Genomic DNA, 17,474 nt, shown 5'->3' with positions numbered 1-17,474 from the left:
ATATGTTGCGCCTATTTGTTGGAAGCCTTGAATACGTCCTCTTCTTTGTAAGTCTCCCTGCGAGTCGGTATGTGTTTCCTGAAGGAGTACCACATCGATGCTATTGTCCAATAGAAACTTTGAAAGATATTCAGGTTTGGATCAACTAATTCCCTCAATATTTAGCTGGCAGATCCGGACTGATGGTCCCAATCTTCTAATCGGATGGTTCCCAAAGGAATCGTTCGTTTGGTCACTTCGTTTGCAGTAGGTACTGGGAGATGATGAAGCTTGCACAGGATAGAGTAGCATGGAGAGCTGCATCAAATCAGTCTCAGGACTGAAGACCACAACAACAATATTTAATTGCTGTAACTCTTGAATATGAGCCTCTTAATTTTTGGTTATCTGAATTCCTTCCCTCATTGGCTGATATTATCACTTCATCTCTACACTCAATTGTAGCAGAAGCCGTATTATTGCTATCCCCAAAACCAAATCTTGTGCCTACATAATGGGATAGATTCATTTGCAAACACATTATTAATGGTTGGTAGTTCATTAATGTACAGTGTGTTCACATTTGTGTCACTTACGCTAATAGTTATGCTAGCTCTGCCATTAGCGTCAGGTATTTTTGCCTCATAACTACACACACACACACACACACACACACACACACACACACACAAAAATAACTTAATTCATAATAACGTATTATTCACTCCAATGCAATGTTGTTCTTCTTTATTACAATGTGCCACTGAAAGTTACACTCCAGATACATACCATCAGATGAGACTTCCTAACACTTAAATTGATATTGGGTGTTAACAAATTCCTCTTTTTCAGAAATGATTCTCATGCTATTGCCAGTCTACATTGTATATCCTCTCTACTTTGGCCATCATCAGTTCTTTTGCTGCCCAACTAGCAAAATTTATGCACTATTTTTAATGTCTGATTTCCTAATCTAATTTCCTCTGCACTGTCTGATTTAATTAGACCACATTCCATTGCCTTTTTTATGTTCATCTTGTAATCTCTCTTCAAGACTATCCATCTTGTTAAACTGCTGTTGTAGTACTCTGGTGTCTCTGACATGTCATCGCCAACCCTCGAAGTTTTTATTCCTTCCCTTTCCATATTTCTCCTTGGTTTCCTCCACAGTTTGTCCTTAGGCTCTTATAACTGCAGTCTGGTTTATGTGCAAGTTGTAAATAACCTTCACTCCCTGTATTTTATCCTTGCTACCTTCAAAATATCAAATAGTGTACTCCCGTCAACATTGTCAAAAGCTTTCTCTAAATTTGCAAATGCTATAAATGTACGATTGCCTTTCTTCCACATATGTTCTAGCATAAGTTGTAGGTCAGTATTGCCTCACGTGTTCCCATATTCCTCTGGAACTCAAACTGATCTTCCCCAAGAATGCCTTCTAAGAGTTTTGCCATTCTTCTGTGAATGATTCATGTCAGTATTTTGCAACCATCACATATTAAGCCAATGGTTCAGTAGTATTCCTATCTGTCCACATCTCCTTCATTTCTCTGTCTTATCATTATAAACTCAGTCTGAAATCTTCTAACATTTCCAGTCCCTTCCTCATATACAACTTTCTTTCACAGTTCTTGAACCAAGTGTTAGTGACAATTGATTTATGCTCTGTGCAAAATTTTACTGGGTGGCTTCCTATTTCATTCCTTTTCCCTAGTACACATTCTACTGTTTCCCTTCTCTCCTTTGTTTTTACTACTGAATTTGTCACCCATGACAAATAAATTTTCATCACCTGTAACCATCTGAATAATTTCCACTATCTCATCATATATTCTTTCATTCTCTTCACAGTCTGCAGGGTTAGTTGGTATATAAATTCTTGTACTACTGTGGATTGTATTGGCTTCATGTCTGTCTTGGCTATGTAGTGCATTCACTGTGCTGTTCATAGAAGCTAACCTGCATTCAAAATTTCTTTTTCATTATTACTTCTGCATTGCCCTTAGTTGATTTTGTGTTGATAACCCTATACAGACCAGACCAGACCAGACCAGACCAGACCAGACCAGAAGTCCTGTTCTTCCTGCCAACACACTTCACAATTCCCACTATATATAACTTCAACTTATCCATTTCCCATTTTTAATTCTGTAACCTTCATACCTAATTAAGCATTCTAACACTCCGCATTCCAACCTGTAGAGAGGCAGTTGTGTTTGTCCTGTTGATGACTTCTGAGTATTCCCAACCTGAGATTTGAAGGAAGGAAGATTGAGGCTTAATGGCCCTTCGACAACTAGGTCATTAGAGACATAGCACAGGGTCGGATTGGTTCAAGGAAAGGTATGGTAATCAACTGTGCCCATTCAAAGGAACCTTCCTGATGTTTTCCTGGAGTGATTTGGGAAAATCACAGAAAACCTAAATCAGGTTGGTAGGACACGGTTTTGAACCATCGTCCTCCGAACTGAGAGTCCATTGTGTGAGCTACTGCACCACCTCACTCGGTTCCAGAGATTTGAATGAGAGGACTATTTTACCTCCAGAATATTATACCTAAGAACATGCCATCATCATAAAGCCATATAGTCACTGGGAAAAAAATAAACAGCTGTGATTTTTCCCCTTGCTTTCAGCTGTTGGCATTACCAGCATTGGGGATTAATATCAGACTTGCAGTTCAGAAAAACCAATCTAAAAAGAAGCATCAGAACATACAACAAATTGTGATCACAAATTTGTTGTAGCATAGGATGGTCTTGTAAAATTTGCCCATTCAGGTATGTATAAGATAAAGTGTAATAACTGTGAGAAAATTTACATAGGACAGACTGGGGAAAAATTCAAAAGAAGATTTAAAGAACATCTGAATCTCACTGGCACAATATCTTGATTTAATTCACATTTAAAAGAACAAAATCACATGGCTAGTGATATGACACAATGCTTGACAGCCCTACACATTGCTGAAAAATGTGGCTTACTAAATATTTTGGAGGAAATAGAACTTCTCACATCTTTGATGAAACATCCTGAGATTACTTGGAAGGGAAGGATCGTTATAAAAAAATATTGTAAGAATTTCACCAGTATTCTTTAGCATACAACACATTTCTTTTTCTGTTAAAATATATAATTCAAATTATAAGTAACATCGTATGTAGTCTATGGTATACAAAAGATTATCTTTGCCACTGACAAATATATAATCTCATAAAAATTTCTTATTGTTGATTGCATATGTATGCATGTATAAATCATATAATCACATTATTATAGATTTTTACAAAACATCATTCTTGGCATATGCTAAAAAGTGGTACAAAGGAGGCAAATCATATTACGATAATGTAAAATAAGCACATACTTATTAAACACTATATACTGGGAGTATTATAAGAAATATTTGTCTTCTGTAATACATACATTGCCAGTGGCGGAAGAATATCTAAAACTAGTCTGATAAAATAAACTGTCACCACAAAAAGCAGCTTATTTCAAGTAAATAAATAAATATTAATAATTAATATGCAATATTTGTAATGTTGCAAAGCCAGATCAGTAATTCAGACTGCTGCCCCTCATTGGGAACCACATATTAGTCTGACCTTTCCACAGATACCACTCTGCTGTTTTTGTAGTTGTAGCAGTGGTATGGGTATCTGTATTGTCACATCACCTCACACCTGCCATCTAGGGGATGGTCTCTCTCTGTGTGAGGGGGGGGGGATACAGTCACTGATACTTCTTTGTGGCAATCCAGCTGCTCCTCTGAAGACTGATGCAAGGTGTATGTCCTTGCCACAGGTTTGCCATGTACAATGTCTCTGTTGTGACACAGTGGTGTTCCTTCTGCTGTCCCATGGCAGGTCAGTGAGTTTTCTGTGATGACTTGGATATTGAAGGTTTAGCTACAAGAACTTTTTAACATTTGGAGTCTGCAACTTTTTCTTAGTTGATTTATCATCCTGGGCCATATAAAGATTCAAAACAAATCCCAAGAACATCATGAGATACTATAACGATTTTTCACACTGAAATTCTAGATTGTGTGTCAGTTCTCATTATGGAAGCATAACTTCATTTTGCAATATGGTTTTCGCACGATCTGTTCAGAGAAATAATCATATCAACAGCAGAGAAATAATCAAACCATTAGTTCTGTATGGTAAGACAAATATCCTCCATGAATGTACAGTACTGCAACCCGCAATGAAGTACTGTAAATGTGGGCAGCTTTTTACACTGCTTCTGTATGTCTTGTTGTTGGCTGTTACTGATACGCTTCCAGTAGCTAGAATTTGTTTAACTGCTATTGCATACCTGCCAGTGATAACCAGCTAGATTGCATGTTAAATAATAAAGAAACACACAAAAAAAAGCTGTGAGTACCGGGCGTGAGTCGTGCTTCGGTAGCTCAGTTGGTAGAGCACTTGCCCGCGAAAGGCAAAGGTCCCGAGTTCGAGTCTCGGTCGAGCACACAGTTTTAATCTGCCACGAAGTTTCATATCAGTGCACACTCCGCTGCAGAGTGAAAATCTCATTCTGGAAACATCCCCAGGCTGTGGCTAATCCATGTCTCTCCAATATCCTTTCTTTCAGGAGTGCTAGTTCTACAAGGTTCGCAGGAGAGCTTCTGTAAAGTTTGGAAGGTAGTAGAAGAGGTACTGGCAGAAGTAAAGCTGTGAGTACCGGGCGTGATTCGTGCTTTGGTAGCTCAGTTGGTAGAGCACTTGCCCGCGAAGGGCAAAGGTCCCGAGTTCGAGTCTCGGTCAGGGCACACAGTTTTAATCTGCCAGGAAGTTTCATATCAGCGCACACTCCGCTGCAGAGTGAAAATCTCATTCAAGAAACACAAAAATTGATAGCACAGCCAAAGAAGAGCAGCAGGTTACATCTCGAAGCATGACTGAAGCGGGCTACCTTAGTTGTAATCCTGCTGAGGCTTATGAATCGACCTCCAGTAAAGATCATTTGATTCAGCATGTGGCAAGTTCGATCTTGGAGAGGTGGTAACCAATCTGCCAATGTCAAAGGTGATGTCAGTGAGCCACTCCAATTGATCCTGGGGCACTCTCACCAACTGCAAGAGACTGAAAATTAAGGAAGGTCGTATTTTGCTATCTTCAACATTAAATCTGTCCACAAAGATAGAAACTTAAAATACTTTACAGACACCATTGCCAAAATCATTATCGTAGTCCTAAAAGCCATCAGATACATGGATGAAGCAGTATTTGAATCAGAAGGATATCGGATTCTGAAAGGAGAGACAGACAAGAGTAATGAAGAATGTACCTTACCTCTGCACAGGTTTTGATCAATAACAGTATCCTGGGAACCATCACTGATTTTTATCTCCAAGAACAGTAGCCTCTTCACACTTACATTTAGGGCATCAGTGCAGTCAATTCACATGCCCCTACAAATGAGACTAACAGAACAGGTCCAGAGGAAGTAGAAGAATTTTGGGAAGACCTGGAGCAGACATTATCCAAGATCCCTACCAAATATGCTATCATACTTCTTGGAGACTACAATGCTCAACTGAGGAAAGAAAAAAAATCAAGATCATCCAGAAGTACCCAGCCTACAACAGGAATCAGAATGCCGAATGACTTGTAGAAATTTGTAAGAGTTTTGATCTGATAATGAAACTGCCAGCATTTCAAATCTTCCAGAAAAACAAAACTTATGGGTATCTCTGAAAACTCTACTAGAAGGCTTCCAGAGTGATCATGTATCGATATCGAGATATGCAGAGAAGGAAATTCAAAATGTCAGGGTCCTTAAACTAAAAGACGTGACCCATATCATAACATTTGATACAGAGAAACTTAGAATTAGCACAGATTTTAAGATGAGCCAGAATCAGAAGAACTATCATGGATGAGATGCAGTTAAAAGATGTTCTGATTGACAGTGTTCAAACTGGAGAAAAGGAGACGACAAACATGGTGGTCTTCGAAAGAGATACGGCAGTTAGTGTTCGAAAGTGTGATTTGATTGGTGTTCTCAGAAACACAAGAGAATGTAAAGAACGTCCAAAAACTAAGGAAAAGTACTACCAAAATTATCAGGTATCTCAAAATAAAATATGACTAGGAACACTTAACTCAAACTGAAGAAAACTTCTGTAAAAACTTACTTTAGGATTTTATAGAAAATTCAAGATTAACTTAAGTAGATATAATCCCCCAAACCTTAGCTTTGAGAACAAAGAAGGAAATTTAGTGTATAGTGACATGGAAAACAGTCAGATCTTTGCCAAGCACATTGAAGAGATCATAAACTACGAAGCACCATATGAGACATTCAGCTACAACCAGAAGAACCATATCCCAACTCATAATCCCCAACTGTAGACAAGGTTAGGAGCATCATATATATCTCAAAGGACAGTAAAGCTATTTGAGCAGGTGGGATTATTTTAGGACTCTTGAAGTATGCTAATAAGAAAATGCTTATTGAGCTGAAACACATTAAATGTAAAATTTGAGAATAAAAGCATCTTCCAGAAGGGCTGACTTCATCACAGATATATCCCATGCACAGTAAGAGATAAGTTGAAGCCTGGGAACTACAGGGGAAATTTGTTAATACCAGTGACCTATATGCGCAAAAGCTCTGCTGAGCAGAGTGTAAAAGCAACTAAGTCCATAAATTATTGAGTACCAAGGAGGCTTCAGAAACATCAGATCATGTGCAGAGCAAATCTTTAATCTGGAACTAGTAATAATTTATCAACTTATCAAAAACAGAGGACCAAGAATTTCATTCTGTCATTCGATGACTTACAGAAAATCTGTGATTCAGTACATAGACGAACACTGTTTCAAATTTTTGGGGAGATTAGTTCAGATAAAAATCCAATGAACTGATTAAATGGACCTTAAGCATCAAGACAACCTAGATTACATTCAGAGGAAAACTTTCAGAGCCTTCAATATCAAAACGAGTTAGACGTGGAGATGGACTCCCTCCTTTGCCATTTAACTGTTTATTTGATAACTTTATCAGACAAGCAGTAAAGCAGGCTACAGATCTCTATCAAGAAAATACAGTATATGAGAAACATCAAGGCAGCAACTAGGTAGATGGCAATAGGAGCAGGGAAACTTTGAAGGTGGAGAGTTTTAAATACCTAGGAAAATGGATAGAAACTAGTCTGACAGAAAAAGAAGCAATGGGCTGATGAATAAACAAAATTGCTTTAGCGTACAAGCTAACTATGAACATCTACAAAGGTTCAGTGGAATTGGCATTAGTAGCAACATAGACTGTAGAGTGGAAGTGGCTGTGAAGACATAATGATAGTTTAGCAGTGATTTCATTTATTTTTAACACTACTATCCAACACAATCACTAAACTATCAAATAAAATTCTTCTAAAATAATTATTTTAAGAGCACAATAATGTAAGCAAAATTTCACTGGTGCGAAGTCAATAATAATAATAATAATAATAATAATAATAAATTCCCAAAACAATAATACAGACGTGTTCAGTGAGATAATGTACAATTAAAACTTAAATTACACACAATAAATATGACATAATGAACCACGTACATTGCAATGTTGGCTTAAGCCAAAATATTACACTAATTTGAAGCCTTTGTTGCTTACGCATGTTATCTGACAATAAGATTAACATAGATGTTACAAATAGAACAAGCTCTTAAATAGCTAAACCTTAATCCTGAAATGTATCAAGATACCAAACTCAAACTTAAGAACTTGATCAGTATAGACATGATTGTGCCCTAAGCCTTCTCACAAAAAAATAACAATGAGGTTGAATAAGAAAGGTGAGGTCACTGTGCTAATGATATTGATTCTGCCTGTAGTAGATAATGAGCCAATCAGCCGTACAGTTTCAAAAATACAGGAAGCGTACAACTAATCCATTCTTCTGTGGTAAACCATGAAATCAATAACAAGTAGCAAAAGTTGCTAATTGCAAACTGCAAAGCTTGAAAGCTTCCTGGAGCAATCCTGTGTACAGGGTACACAGCACTAATCACAGGCATGTCTGTGCACTTAAGGTACAGACTTTCCATGAACCAATAAAATACCGTGCAGCCCACTGTTCCTGTTTCGGTGCTACTCTCTCAAGGTCAACAACTGCCATCTGCCAGTCAGTTCCGCAGATGCACATTTCCATACTAGGCTGTGCTGCTTCCCCACAACCAACTCCCTTCCAGTTACTGTGACCTATCACTCTGTCCTCCTCTGTGTGCAGGGCTGCTACCACAAGTTGCCCGCAGCCAACCGCCACTTGTCTCCAATGTGCACGCTCCAAGACTTTGAGGTTTTGATGCTCCTCGATGTATTGCTGGACAACAAGACAGTAACAGCTGGCCCAAGCTCCTTGCATATGGCACCACTCACTTCGCGCGTTCTATGCCTATATAAATAGCTGTGTTCTACAGATAGTGGGTCAGTTCTCTTCTGGGTATACACTGGTGTCAGTAATAAACATGCTTTCTGTTCTAAGTGTTGTACTTCTTTGATGGCCCTGCATCCTGTTTTGCACTAGAGTGTGGTTTCGACTTTATAATATAGAAGGTGAGCAAACCAAGAAGTGTGTATCCAGATTGAGAGAATCTTTCACATAATCAGGAAAAGGTGCATGTTCTTTGGACACATCATTATAATGGTCCAGTGGAGACTGGTACAGCAAATAATACAGTTTCTTGTGAACAAGAGAATGCCCGATCAAAGAGATACAAAGGGATCTGAAAGAAATGGGAATACAGATACAGGAGATATACAATAGGGTCATTTTTAGAAAAAAAGTTCAGGCATTTCCAGGTTTCCAAGTCCGAATTTGATCAGAGCAAAATTGTCATGGGCAGAAGAGTAAAGAAGATTGCAACGTATGAGTATGAAAGAATATTGGACAAGGATAAATAAATCTGTCCTGAATTAACATGGTCTTCAGTTGGCCAAAAGGAGGAAGAAGAAGAAGAAGAAGAAGAAGATCACATAGAAATATTACGCATAAGGGTACATAAGACTGTCCTTGACTCCAGAAAGTTGTAAGGATGGATGGGTATTAAAGAAGGAGCATGAGCAGATGATTTTATGCTAAGGGAGTTATGGCTGCCTTGCTGAAGGCAGCCGTCGCACAAGAAATGATAGAAGTTGATGGTATTGGTATTCTGCAAATTGTGGATGAAGAACAGATTTTTAAAAACAATGATGTAAACATTCATTCGGAAATGAGAGATCGATGTTATTAAAATGTAATGTAAAGGTATTGATATTGAAATGGTGGTGGGAGACACATGGAGGAAGTTAAAACAGGTGATATAATTAATGTAAACCCATGTAAGTAAGCTGTGTGTTTGTTTCAGTCAGAATTTTGAAATACTTGTGCTGTATGTGGCGGCTGATGAGCTTCTGCTCTGTAAAGTATTTTAAGATCTAATCTGGAAAAAATTACACAAGCCCATGAAAACAAAAAAATTTCAAAAAACTTTTTTTACTTTGTAGGCGGATCTTTATAGATTTTTATGAGCTGAATCCAAATCTTGCCTTAGTTTTTTTGTACCACCCATAGTTTTTGAGCAATATGCTTTTTATTATACAGTATAAAAATCCTATGCTATACAGTAAACAGGGAAATTAATGAAACGCTTTGTTACAACATAAGCATGATTTGTATTTACAGTAAGCTACTTAAAACAATGATAGGTGTTAATAGAAGCTACACTTGTCAGCTGGAATGGATTTGTATTTTCTTTCTCTTTTTTCTTCGAAGCTACTTGTGTAGCTTTTTCTACAACGAGTCGTTTTCTACGATGAGTCGCTTGCTGAACTTCTCGGTAGTTGCTTGCTGAACTTCTCGGTGAAGTGAGCAACAGTAGTCCCCCATCATGTTGGTGTTCCAGCGGCCTTGGTAGCGTTTTTCCATCACTAGTTTCGGAAGGCTCAATAAACAACCTCCAGTCTTCCTTTTGGTATTCAGTACCAAACTCATTCATCAGACCAGGAATGTCCAAGCAGTTCACTAAACCACCACCTTGTTGAAAAAACATGGAAAATTGCTGCTCTCTCTTTCTATACATGTACACACTGGTTACAACTGCCAATAAGTTCTTTTCTTTTAATCTAGAGCCAAGCAAATCAGCTTTTTCTTTTGTTAAGCCCAGATCCCTAACCAAATCGTTAAGCTCGGTCTGAGTAAACAATTTGGGCTCTAGACTTTCTGTATTAGATGGAATTCATCATCATCTGGTTCATCTAAACCAGATTGTACATCAGAAAATACTTCTGTTGGAATAGAATTCAAATCATCTGGTGGTTCAAGAACCGGCAGATCTACACCATGCCCTATTGGTCGAATGGCAGACAGAAGGTTAGGGTAGCTGATTACCTTCCTGTTTTTCGAATTAAGACCAGTATTATCAACACTGCAAAAGTAGCAATCATCGCAGTGATTTCTTGGCTCCCTCCGTATAAAAAGAACAACAAAACTAAAGGCTTCTTTCTCCTTTTTGGACCATTTTCTCAGATCTACAACACTCACCAACTTTAGATCCAAAGTATGACAGATAAACCTTTTTCACAAAATCTGTAATGTTTCTTTGGTGCTTTTTTTAATCACAAATTCACCACAAATATAACAACTGTCAGCAGAGATTTTACAACCACAATTAGACATTGTACTGAGCACATGTATACGAAACTGGAAAGTGAGGTTAGGTTGACAGTAAACAAAACACCATCTGTTAACAAACAAATAGAATCAACCTTTTTATGCCAGCAAATGTTTTTCAGCAGTGCTACCAATGTCATCTACATTTATTACACTTCCTTTTTAAATTATTTTAACTGTATAAAAGCTGTTAAATTCTTTAAAAAATTGCTTAATTTAATAAATTTAACTGTAAAATATGAAGAAATGGTGGGTGATATAGTTTTTGAACTATCATATGTGGATTTCCCACCCTAAAAAACATAAGAATAAGGTATTTTCAGCAAAAACGTTTTTCCATCATTGGCTTGTGTTATTGTTAGTGAGAATTTGTAACATTGAATGAGACAGGAAGGATATCAAAAGGTGGTGTTACACTTAAGTGCTTTGTGCATAGAGATTGTAATTTTGTGCAGTTTGTGATGGGCATATCAGGAGGATTATCATGAATGGTAACTTTAGCTGTGGAAGTAACTTATCAGATTAGAAAGATTTAAGTGTCCCACGATAAAACAGTACTGGATCATAAAGTGAGCTCCAACATGAACATTTCAATTTGTATTAGATGTAGAGGTCATGTGAAATAGTGGTTTCTGGATGATGAAATTTATGTAGCTGCAGTTTTAGAAAGCACCAATAATATTATTACACTAAATAAAGTACATCACAGACAGGAAAGTAGACTGATTGTAGAACACATCCCTCAAAGAGCTATGACCAACATTAACTCATGTACATTTGGTATAATTTTTTTACTTGTGACTACAGTCAAAGTAGATATGCTACTGTTGCTGACAGCCATCATTAGCAGTGTCCAGCAGCTCTGCTATTCCATTCATTAGATTTCAGCCAAATTTTTGTTACAACTTACAGCAGTAAGATAGTTGTTAAATGAAAATGCCAAAAACTAAAAAACATGAACCTCATCCAAGAAAGCCATAAATGTTGATATATGGGAAGAGTTTGTTATTTCAGTGTGTGATCATCATATACTAGCCAGTTTCATTAGAAACTATAGTTAAAAATGTCAGAGTACGATATAGAAGTATGCCATTACTTCTGTGTACATTTGTCGCATCATTTTATTTGAATGCCATGGGTAAATTGGACTGCATAATCCAAGGAGACGTGCTACTCCTCTTTACCACACCTACTTTCTCTGGAGTTCTTTCTCTTTTTTGGCTTCCTTTCTTCTTGTGTTTCAACATATCAGCTGAGAACGTAGAAAGAAGTAAATTTTGCATGTGTTTTATTTTAAAGGTGGAATTCTGTGGTGGTATGTCACAAATATGCAAATTTTGTAAAATTTCAAACATATCAGCATTCCATGTAAGTAAACATTTGCATGTAAATACTGTAAACTGACTTGGGCAAATTGTTCTGGCAGTGTATGTACCATGTTAGAGGCAGACAAAAAGATGTTAAAATAATGTATGAATCTCTAACAAGACTAATGTGTTGCTTTATGGTATTTTAGATTGTTACATGTGTCGTGGATCCACTCCTTCAGGCTGTGAATGAAAGTGCAGCAAGATTGCCAACATGTGATATGGCAGTTTATCTTCTGAACTGTCTATACCAAATGCAGTCTACACTCTCTCTGTATGAATTCATGGATGAAAAGCTGGAAAAGTTACAGGTGAGTGTTAATGATATAGGACATAACATTTAGTCTAGGTAATCCTGAGAACATTTCAAGTGTCCAATGGCATTGTTATTCCACCCATACTAATATATGGGTCCCAAAGTGCTGTCTACAGTGATAAAAATATGGGACAGTGGCTTCCTTACTCATAGTGAGGAAGTGATTCCGGATAATATGGCAACTCGAGGATTGTTGTGCAAATTAAAACTGATATGTATAATTTTCTGCAACTGTGGTCCTCCTACCAACAATTATAGCCTTCAGTGCAGTCAACAGTAGCTCTAATCATCATATGGAAGTTAACACTGACGGCAACTGTTTTCCCCATCTTGAAATCGTTTCAGGCAAATGCCGGGATGGTTCCTTTGAAAGGGCACGGCCGATTTCCTTCCCAATCCTTCCCTCACCCGAGCTTGCGCTCCGTCTCTAATGACCTCGTTGTCGATGGGACGTTAAACACTAGCCACCAACCAACCAACCTACCTACCTTACCCCATCTTGAGATTCTTGCAGTTCGCCATTGACATTGTGGCAGGTAAAGAAACCCGATGTCTGTGCAACCTTTTGCATGAAGTGGCTCAAGTATTGGGCATCTGTGATCCCACTGTAATCACATGTGCTGACATCACATGACTTGGCCATCTTCCTGTGCTTGACTGTAATATCAGCAACCAGTACAAAGTGTAACAGTATCCCAGTCACACAACAGACCAAACTACTCCATTTGCTGTGAAAAAGGAGTGCTTACTCCAACACAGCAGCTATAAGTTCTATTGTCAGCTTACGAAACAAAAAGTAAGAGTCTTTAAATCAGAAGAACTATAGTGAAAGTTCTTGAAAATATTAATACTATTCACTGCTAGTTTCTGAAAACCAGGTAGAATTTTTATTATTGGAAAGCCAAAATAGATACTAATCTGCTGTCATTGAGAAAAAGTTTCTAAAATATCATTCGTTCACTGTGTTCTATATATTTCAACAAAAAGAACCACATTCAAGAATCTAGAATGAGTCAAGGAATTAACAAAAGACAAACAATAATAAACACTTAACTTTTACTCGGCTGAAACAGTAAAAATCCATATATAACAAATATTATTGTGAGAAAGCAGCTAAATGTAATCTAGTATATTAGAGAGAATGCAAAAGTCTGCTGCTTCCCCAGTTTTATTAAGGAGCTGCTGTGTATCTTCTGTTAATTGCTTACCATTGACTTGTTTGCATTGGTATTTTTCAAATAAAACATTTACCTACATCTGTAACAATAAAGGCCTATTTACAATACACTACAAATTGTTATGCATCTTTATAATGAAAACTTCTGTGAAACTTGAGCTTCTCCATGTATCTAACGTTAAAATAAATTATGGATATGTAGCTGCTTAGTGTTCTGGAAAACCACTCATTTTTCAACATGTGAGCGATAATGTGTGATGTACCTTTGGTAGTGTGTGTTATCTTTCAGCATATACCATCTTTTGGCCGCATGGTTGGTGCAGTCGTGTTCACAGATGGTTTAAGTTACCATGCACAGTGCTCTCTCATTTCCTTTGTACCTTGAATGTGATAGAATATTCACCTATCAAAATGTCGGTAGTTGTCAGTCTTGTTACCAGCTGCATTCCATAAGTTATTTGAACACTGCTACTTGCCATTTAGCTGACAGGAATTTTCAACTCAGGAATCTTAGATACCATGTTCACACAACTATAATAACTTCTTTCCGTGAAGAGGCTCATTGAAATTTTTACTTTCAACATATTCTGACTAATCAAAGTTACAAATTGTTTTATTGATCTCAAGTATATGCTCAAAATAGTTAACACTGAATCCTTTGCAGACTTATGCTGTTTATTGATTGTTCATATTTTGACAGTACAAGGAGGAAAAAAAGATGAAAAAAGGTTTAGATTCATTTTTATCTGTACTCCCTTTTTTTAATATCTAAACCAGTAGTCAGTGGAACTATGAAGTTTTAATCATCACTACCACGGGCGTCATCATCTTCATTTGTAAGCCAGTTGCCATTTCTTTCTTCCTAGCAAGTGTCCCGTATTATGTCATCTTCTGAGCCATCTGTGGCAATTGGTATGCAGCACCTTCTTGATCACTTCCATTATAAATTCACTTTAGATTCTCCAGAAGGTAGTAAGGATTAAGTGGCCCAGCATGGGTATTGAGGATTTTTTTTAGGTCACCCCTAGGAGTGAAAGTGTATTCTCTTTGAAGAAGCCAGTCACTATAAAGTTTTTGCAGGTGAACCTTTGAAGGTCTTTCACTTTCCACAACAACTTGCATTAATCGAAACTGTGAGGTCATTTTACAGGATTTCTGTGTTGTTCTTTGATATTAGATCAATAACTTCTGCTGTGAGAAAAATCTTGGTGATAGTTTCTTTTTGGGGAAAAAAATGCCATCACCAAGATTTTCCTTCAGATAAGCAGATAACCTGGTATTCTGTTCCAAACAATCTGCAACCACTCTTGCATCAGGTCATTAACCATCCATCTCTTTTCTGTATAACTAAATCAGCACTAAATATAGGTCATTCAGGCAATTTCTCTTTTGGCAAAGCTTTCCTGGGAAGAGTCTCGCATGAGGGCACTTTCCTTCCATCTGTCAGCACATTCAGCATTACTGTATTGCCAGAACTTCTTATAGAAACACTTTTTCTTTGTAGACAATTCATTACAAAAGACAGTGTGGGAAATTAGTTAAGTCTGTCTTAGAGAAATAAGTAATTCTGTTGAATGCTAATTTCTCTAAAATTATGAAGAGTCTGGAAGAAGTGATATAGATTTGTAATTAGAAATGGATTTCTTATCTCCAGTTTTGTAATTACTGTTAAGATAGCATATTTAAGTCTGTCAATTTGTTTCCTGATTGAAAGGATAGAGTAGTTTTATGGAACTAATGTTTGTTGGCAGTGTATGCAGTGCCATCTGAAGTAAATCTAATACCACCAATTTTGTGTTTTCTGTCATTCCTTACATGCTTATAAATTATCGTCATTTGTGTGATCCACCTATGCAACTAAATAAGAGTTTGTTTTTATGTCATATACATTTTGCTTCCTTTCATTTATAAAGCTTCATCAGTGATTGTAATAATTGTTTGTTATATGTATATAATAAACATGTTGTGTAATGTTTACACATATATTTCTGTTTCCCCCCCCCCCTCTGCAGCTCTTATTCTTAGGTAAGAAAGAACTATCTGGATACTTGCACTCCAAATCATGTTCTTTAATAACCATAACTCTGTCCAAGCTGTGGTAGTTTGATTTGATAGTAGATGTTTTCAACTGTGCCCATATTTATTGTGCAGCTCTGTCTTTCAGATGAATTTGCACTAAAAAGACCTACAGTATGCATTGGAAATCACTAGGATGTGATGGATGCTTCTGACAGTCAGCTGTGCAATTAACCACTTCTTGTTTCATCAACATAATAGCACTCATTTAGAGAGTTGAAAGGGTTGGAGCAAGGGAAGTATGAGGGGGAGAGCCAGAAATAACCATAAATTCTTTATAAAAAGTATGTATTTTAATGTTTTCCCAAGCACAACTTGAATCTTCTTCAAAGTTCTCTCCATTATCACTAATGCACTTGTCCAAATGTTCATTCTTGCGTTAAAAGATCTTTTAATTTCATCTCTTTCATACCTGCTAATGCTCTTGTGGCGTTGCATTTTACATCATCAGCAGCAGCAGTAGCAGCAAAACACTTTCCTTTAGATTCCCTTTTCATCCTAGGTAACATGAAGAAGTCGGAGGGACAAATAGGGTATATGAATCAAGGTATTCAACTTCGTAGATGCCAAAAATGGATGGAACACTAAGAGCCATATGCATGGGAGTGTTTTTATGATGCTGATACCATTCAGCAGATTTCTACAAAGTAGGACGTTTCTGTGCAAAATTTGTGCATAGCCTTTTCATTACCTCCAAATAGAATTTGTTTACTGTCCGTTTTTGAGGGGTGAATTCTGAATGTACAATCCCTGTGATGCCCCCCTCTCCCCCCCCCCCTTTCAAAAAAAAAAGGGGGTGAGGGAGAATAACTAAATCAGCACTGCATTTACATTTGATTTTACTAACAAACTGGGGTGTACATCTAGCTCACATCTGCAGTAAATACTGCACCACAGGTTACGCTGAATGACCTAGAGAATCACAGCAGCCATACTTTTATTTGACTCACTGGCTACGAGCATGCAGACTAATTTAGGCAACCAAACACTAGCAAAAGACCCTTCTCAGGATCAAATGACTAAAAAACTGGGATTTTCAGTCATTGTTTGCCAACTAAATATAGAAGGAATTAGCAGAGTTAAGTGATTATTTGTCAAAATTGCTTTTATGTAATGATATTGATGTGGTTTCAAGCCAGGAAATCCATGCATAAAACAAAGACGATCATAAAAGAGGAAAGATATGTGGCTATGAGTTTATTGGTGTAATTTACCACAATTTTTATGGTGTTGCTACCTACATAGAGCTGACGTTGATTATGCTCACCTGATCTCAGCAAATACAGCTGACAGAATTCATAACATTTCAATAAAGCTTGAAGAGCTTACTATCTGTAATATCTACAGACCACATGATATAGAGTGGCTACCAAATGTTCTACCGATTACTGTCCATTCCTCAATATATGCTGGTAATTTTAACAGCCACCACGAGCAGTGGATGTATGCACGGAACGATGACTATGGTAATGCACTTTTTTATTTGGGTGAAAATAACAATCTTTACCTAGTTTTTGATGCCAATGAGTTGGATACATTTAGATCAGCTACATGGCAGAGACACTATAGCCCATACCTCTGTTTTGTCTCCCATGATCATAAAGACCAATCAATTCCTACATCAAGAAATGTCCTTTCACACTTCCCACATAGCCAACACAGACCTGTTATTCTCGGTATTGACTTATCCATCACACTGGTTCAGTCAGTGCCATGACCTTGATGGAATTATAGAAAAGCAAACTGGCAGTGTTTCTCGGACCATCTGGAAAATACAGGGTGTATCAAAAAGAATCACGCAATTAAAAAAAAAAAAAAAAAAAAAAAAAAAAAAAAAAACACGCATAACTATTATTTTATTTGAGACATGTGCATGAACAGTGTACTGTTGGA

General features: G+C 37.2%; 1 protein-coding gene and 1 non-coding gene across 3 annotated transcripts in view; both read left to right on the top strand.

The window, feature by feature from the left end:
• Positions 1–17,474, top strand: part of LOC126482325 (conserved oligomeric Golgi complex subunit 6) — a 120,581-nt gene that overhangs the window by 82,940 nt on the left and 20,167 nt on the right. For both annotated transcript variants that reach the window (XM_050106371.1, XM_050106372.1), the window contains exon 8: positions 12,162–12,323. In XM_050106371.1, the coding sequence (XP_049962328.1) occupies positions 12,162–12,323 (162 nt within the window). The remainder of the gene's footprint in view (positions 1–12,161; positions 12,324–17,474) is intronic.
• Trnas-cga (transfer RNA serine (anticodon CGA)) lies at positions 4,686–4,759 on the top strand. Its single transcript has one exon. It is a non-coding gene; the product is annotated as a tRNA-Ser (tRNA).

Source organism: Schistocerca serialis, chromosome 5 (genome assembly GCF_023864345.2).
Source record: "Schistocerca serialis cubense isolate TAMUIC-IGC-003099 chromosome 5, iqSchSeri2.2, whole genome shotgun sequence".
Lineage (NCBI taxonomy): Eukaryota > Metazoa > Arthropoda > Insecta > Orthoptera > Acrididae > Schistocerca > Schistocerca serialis.
This window is presented reverse-complemented; position numbering and strand designations above follow the sequence as displayed.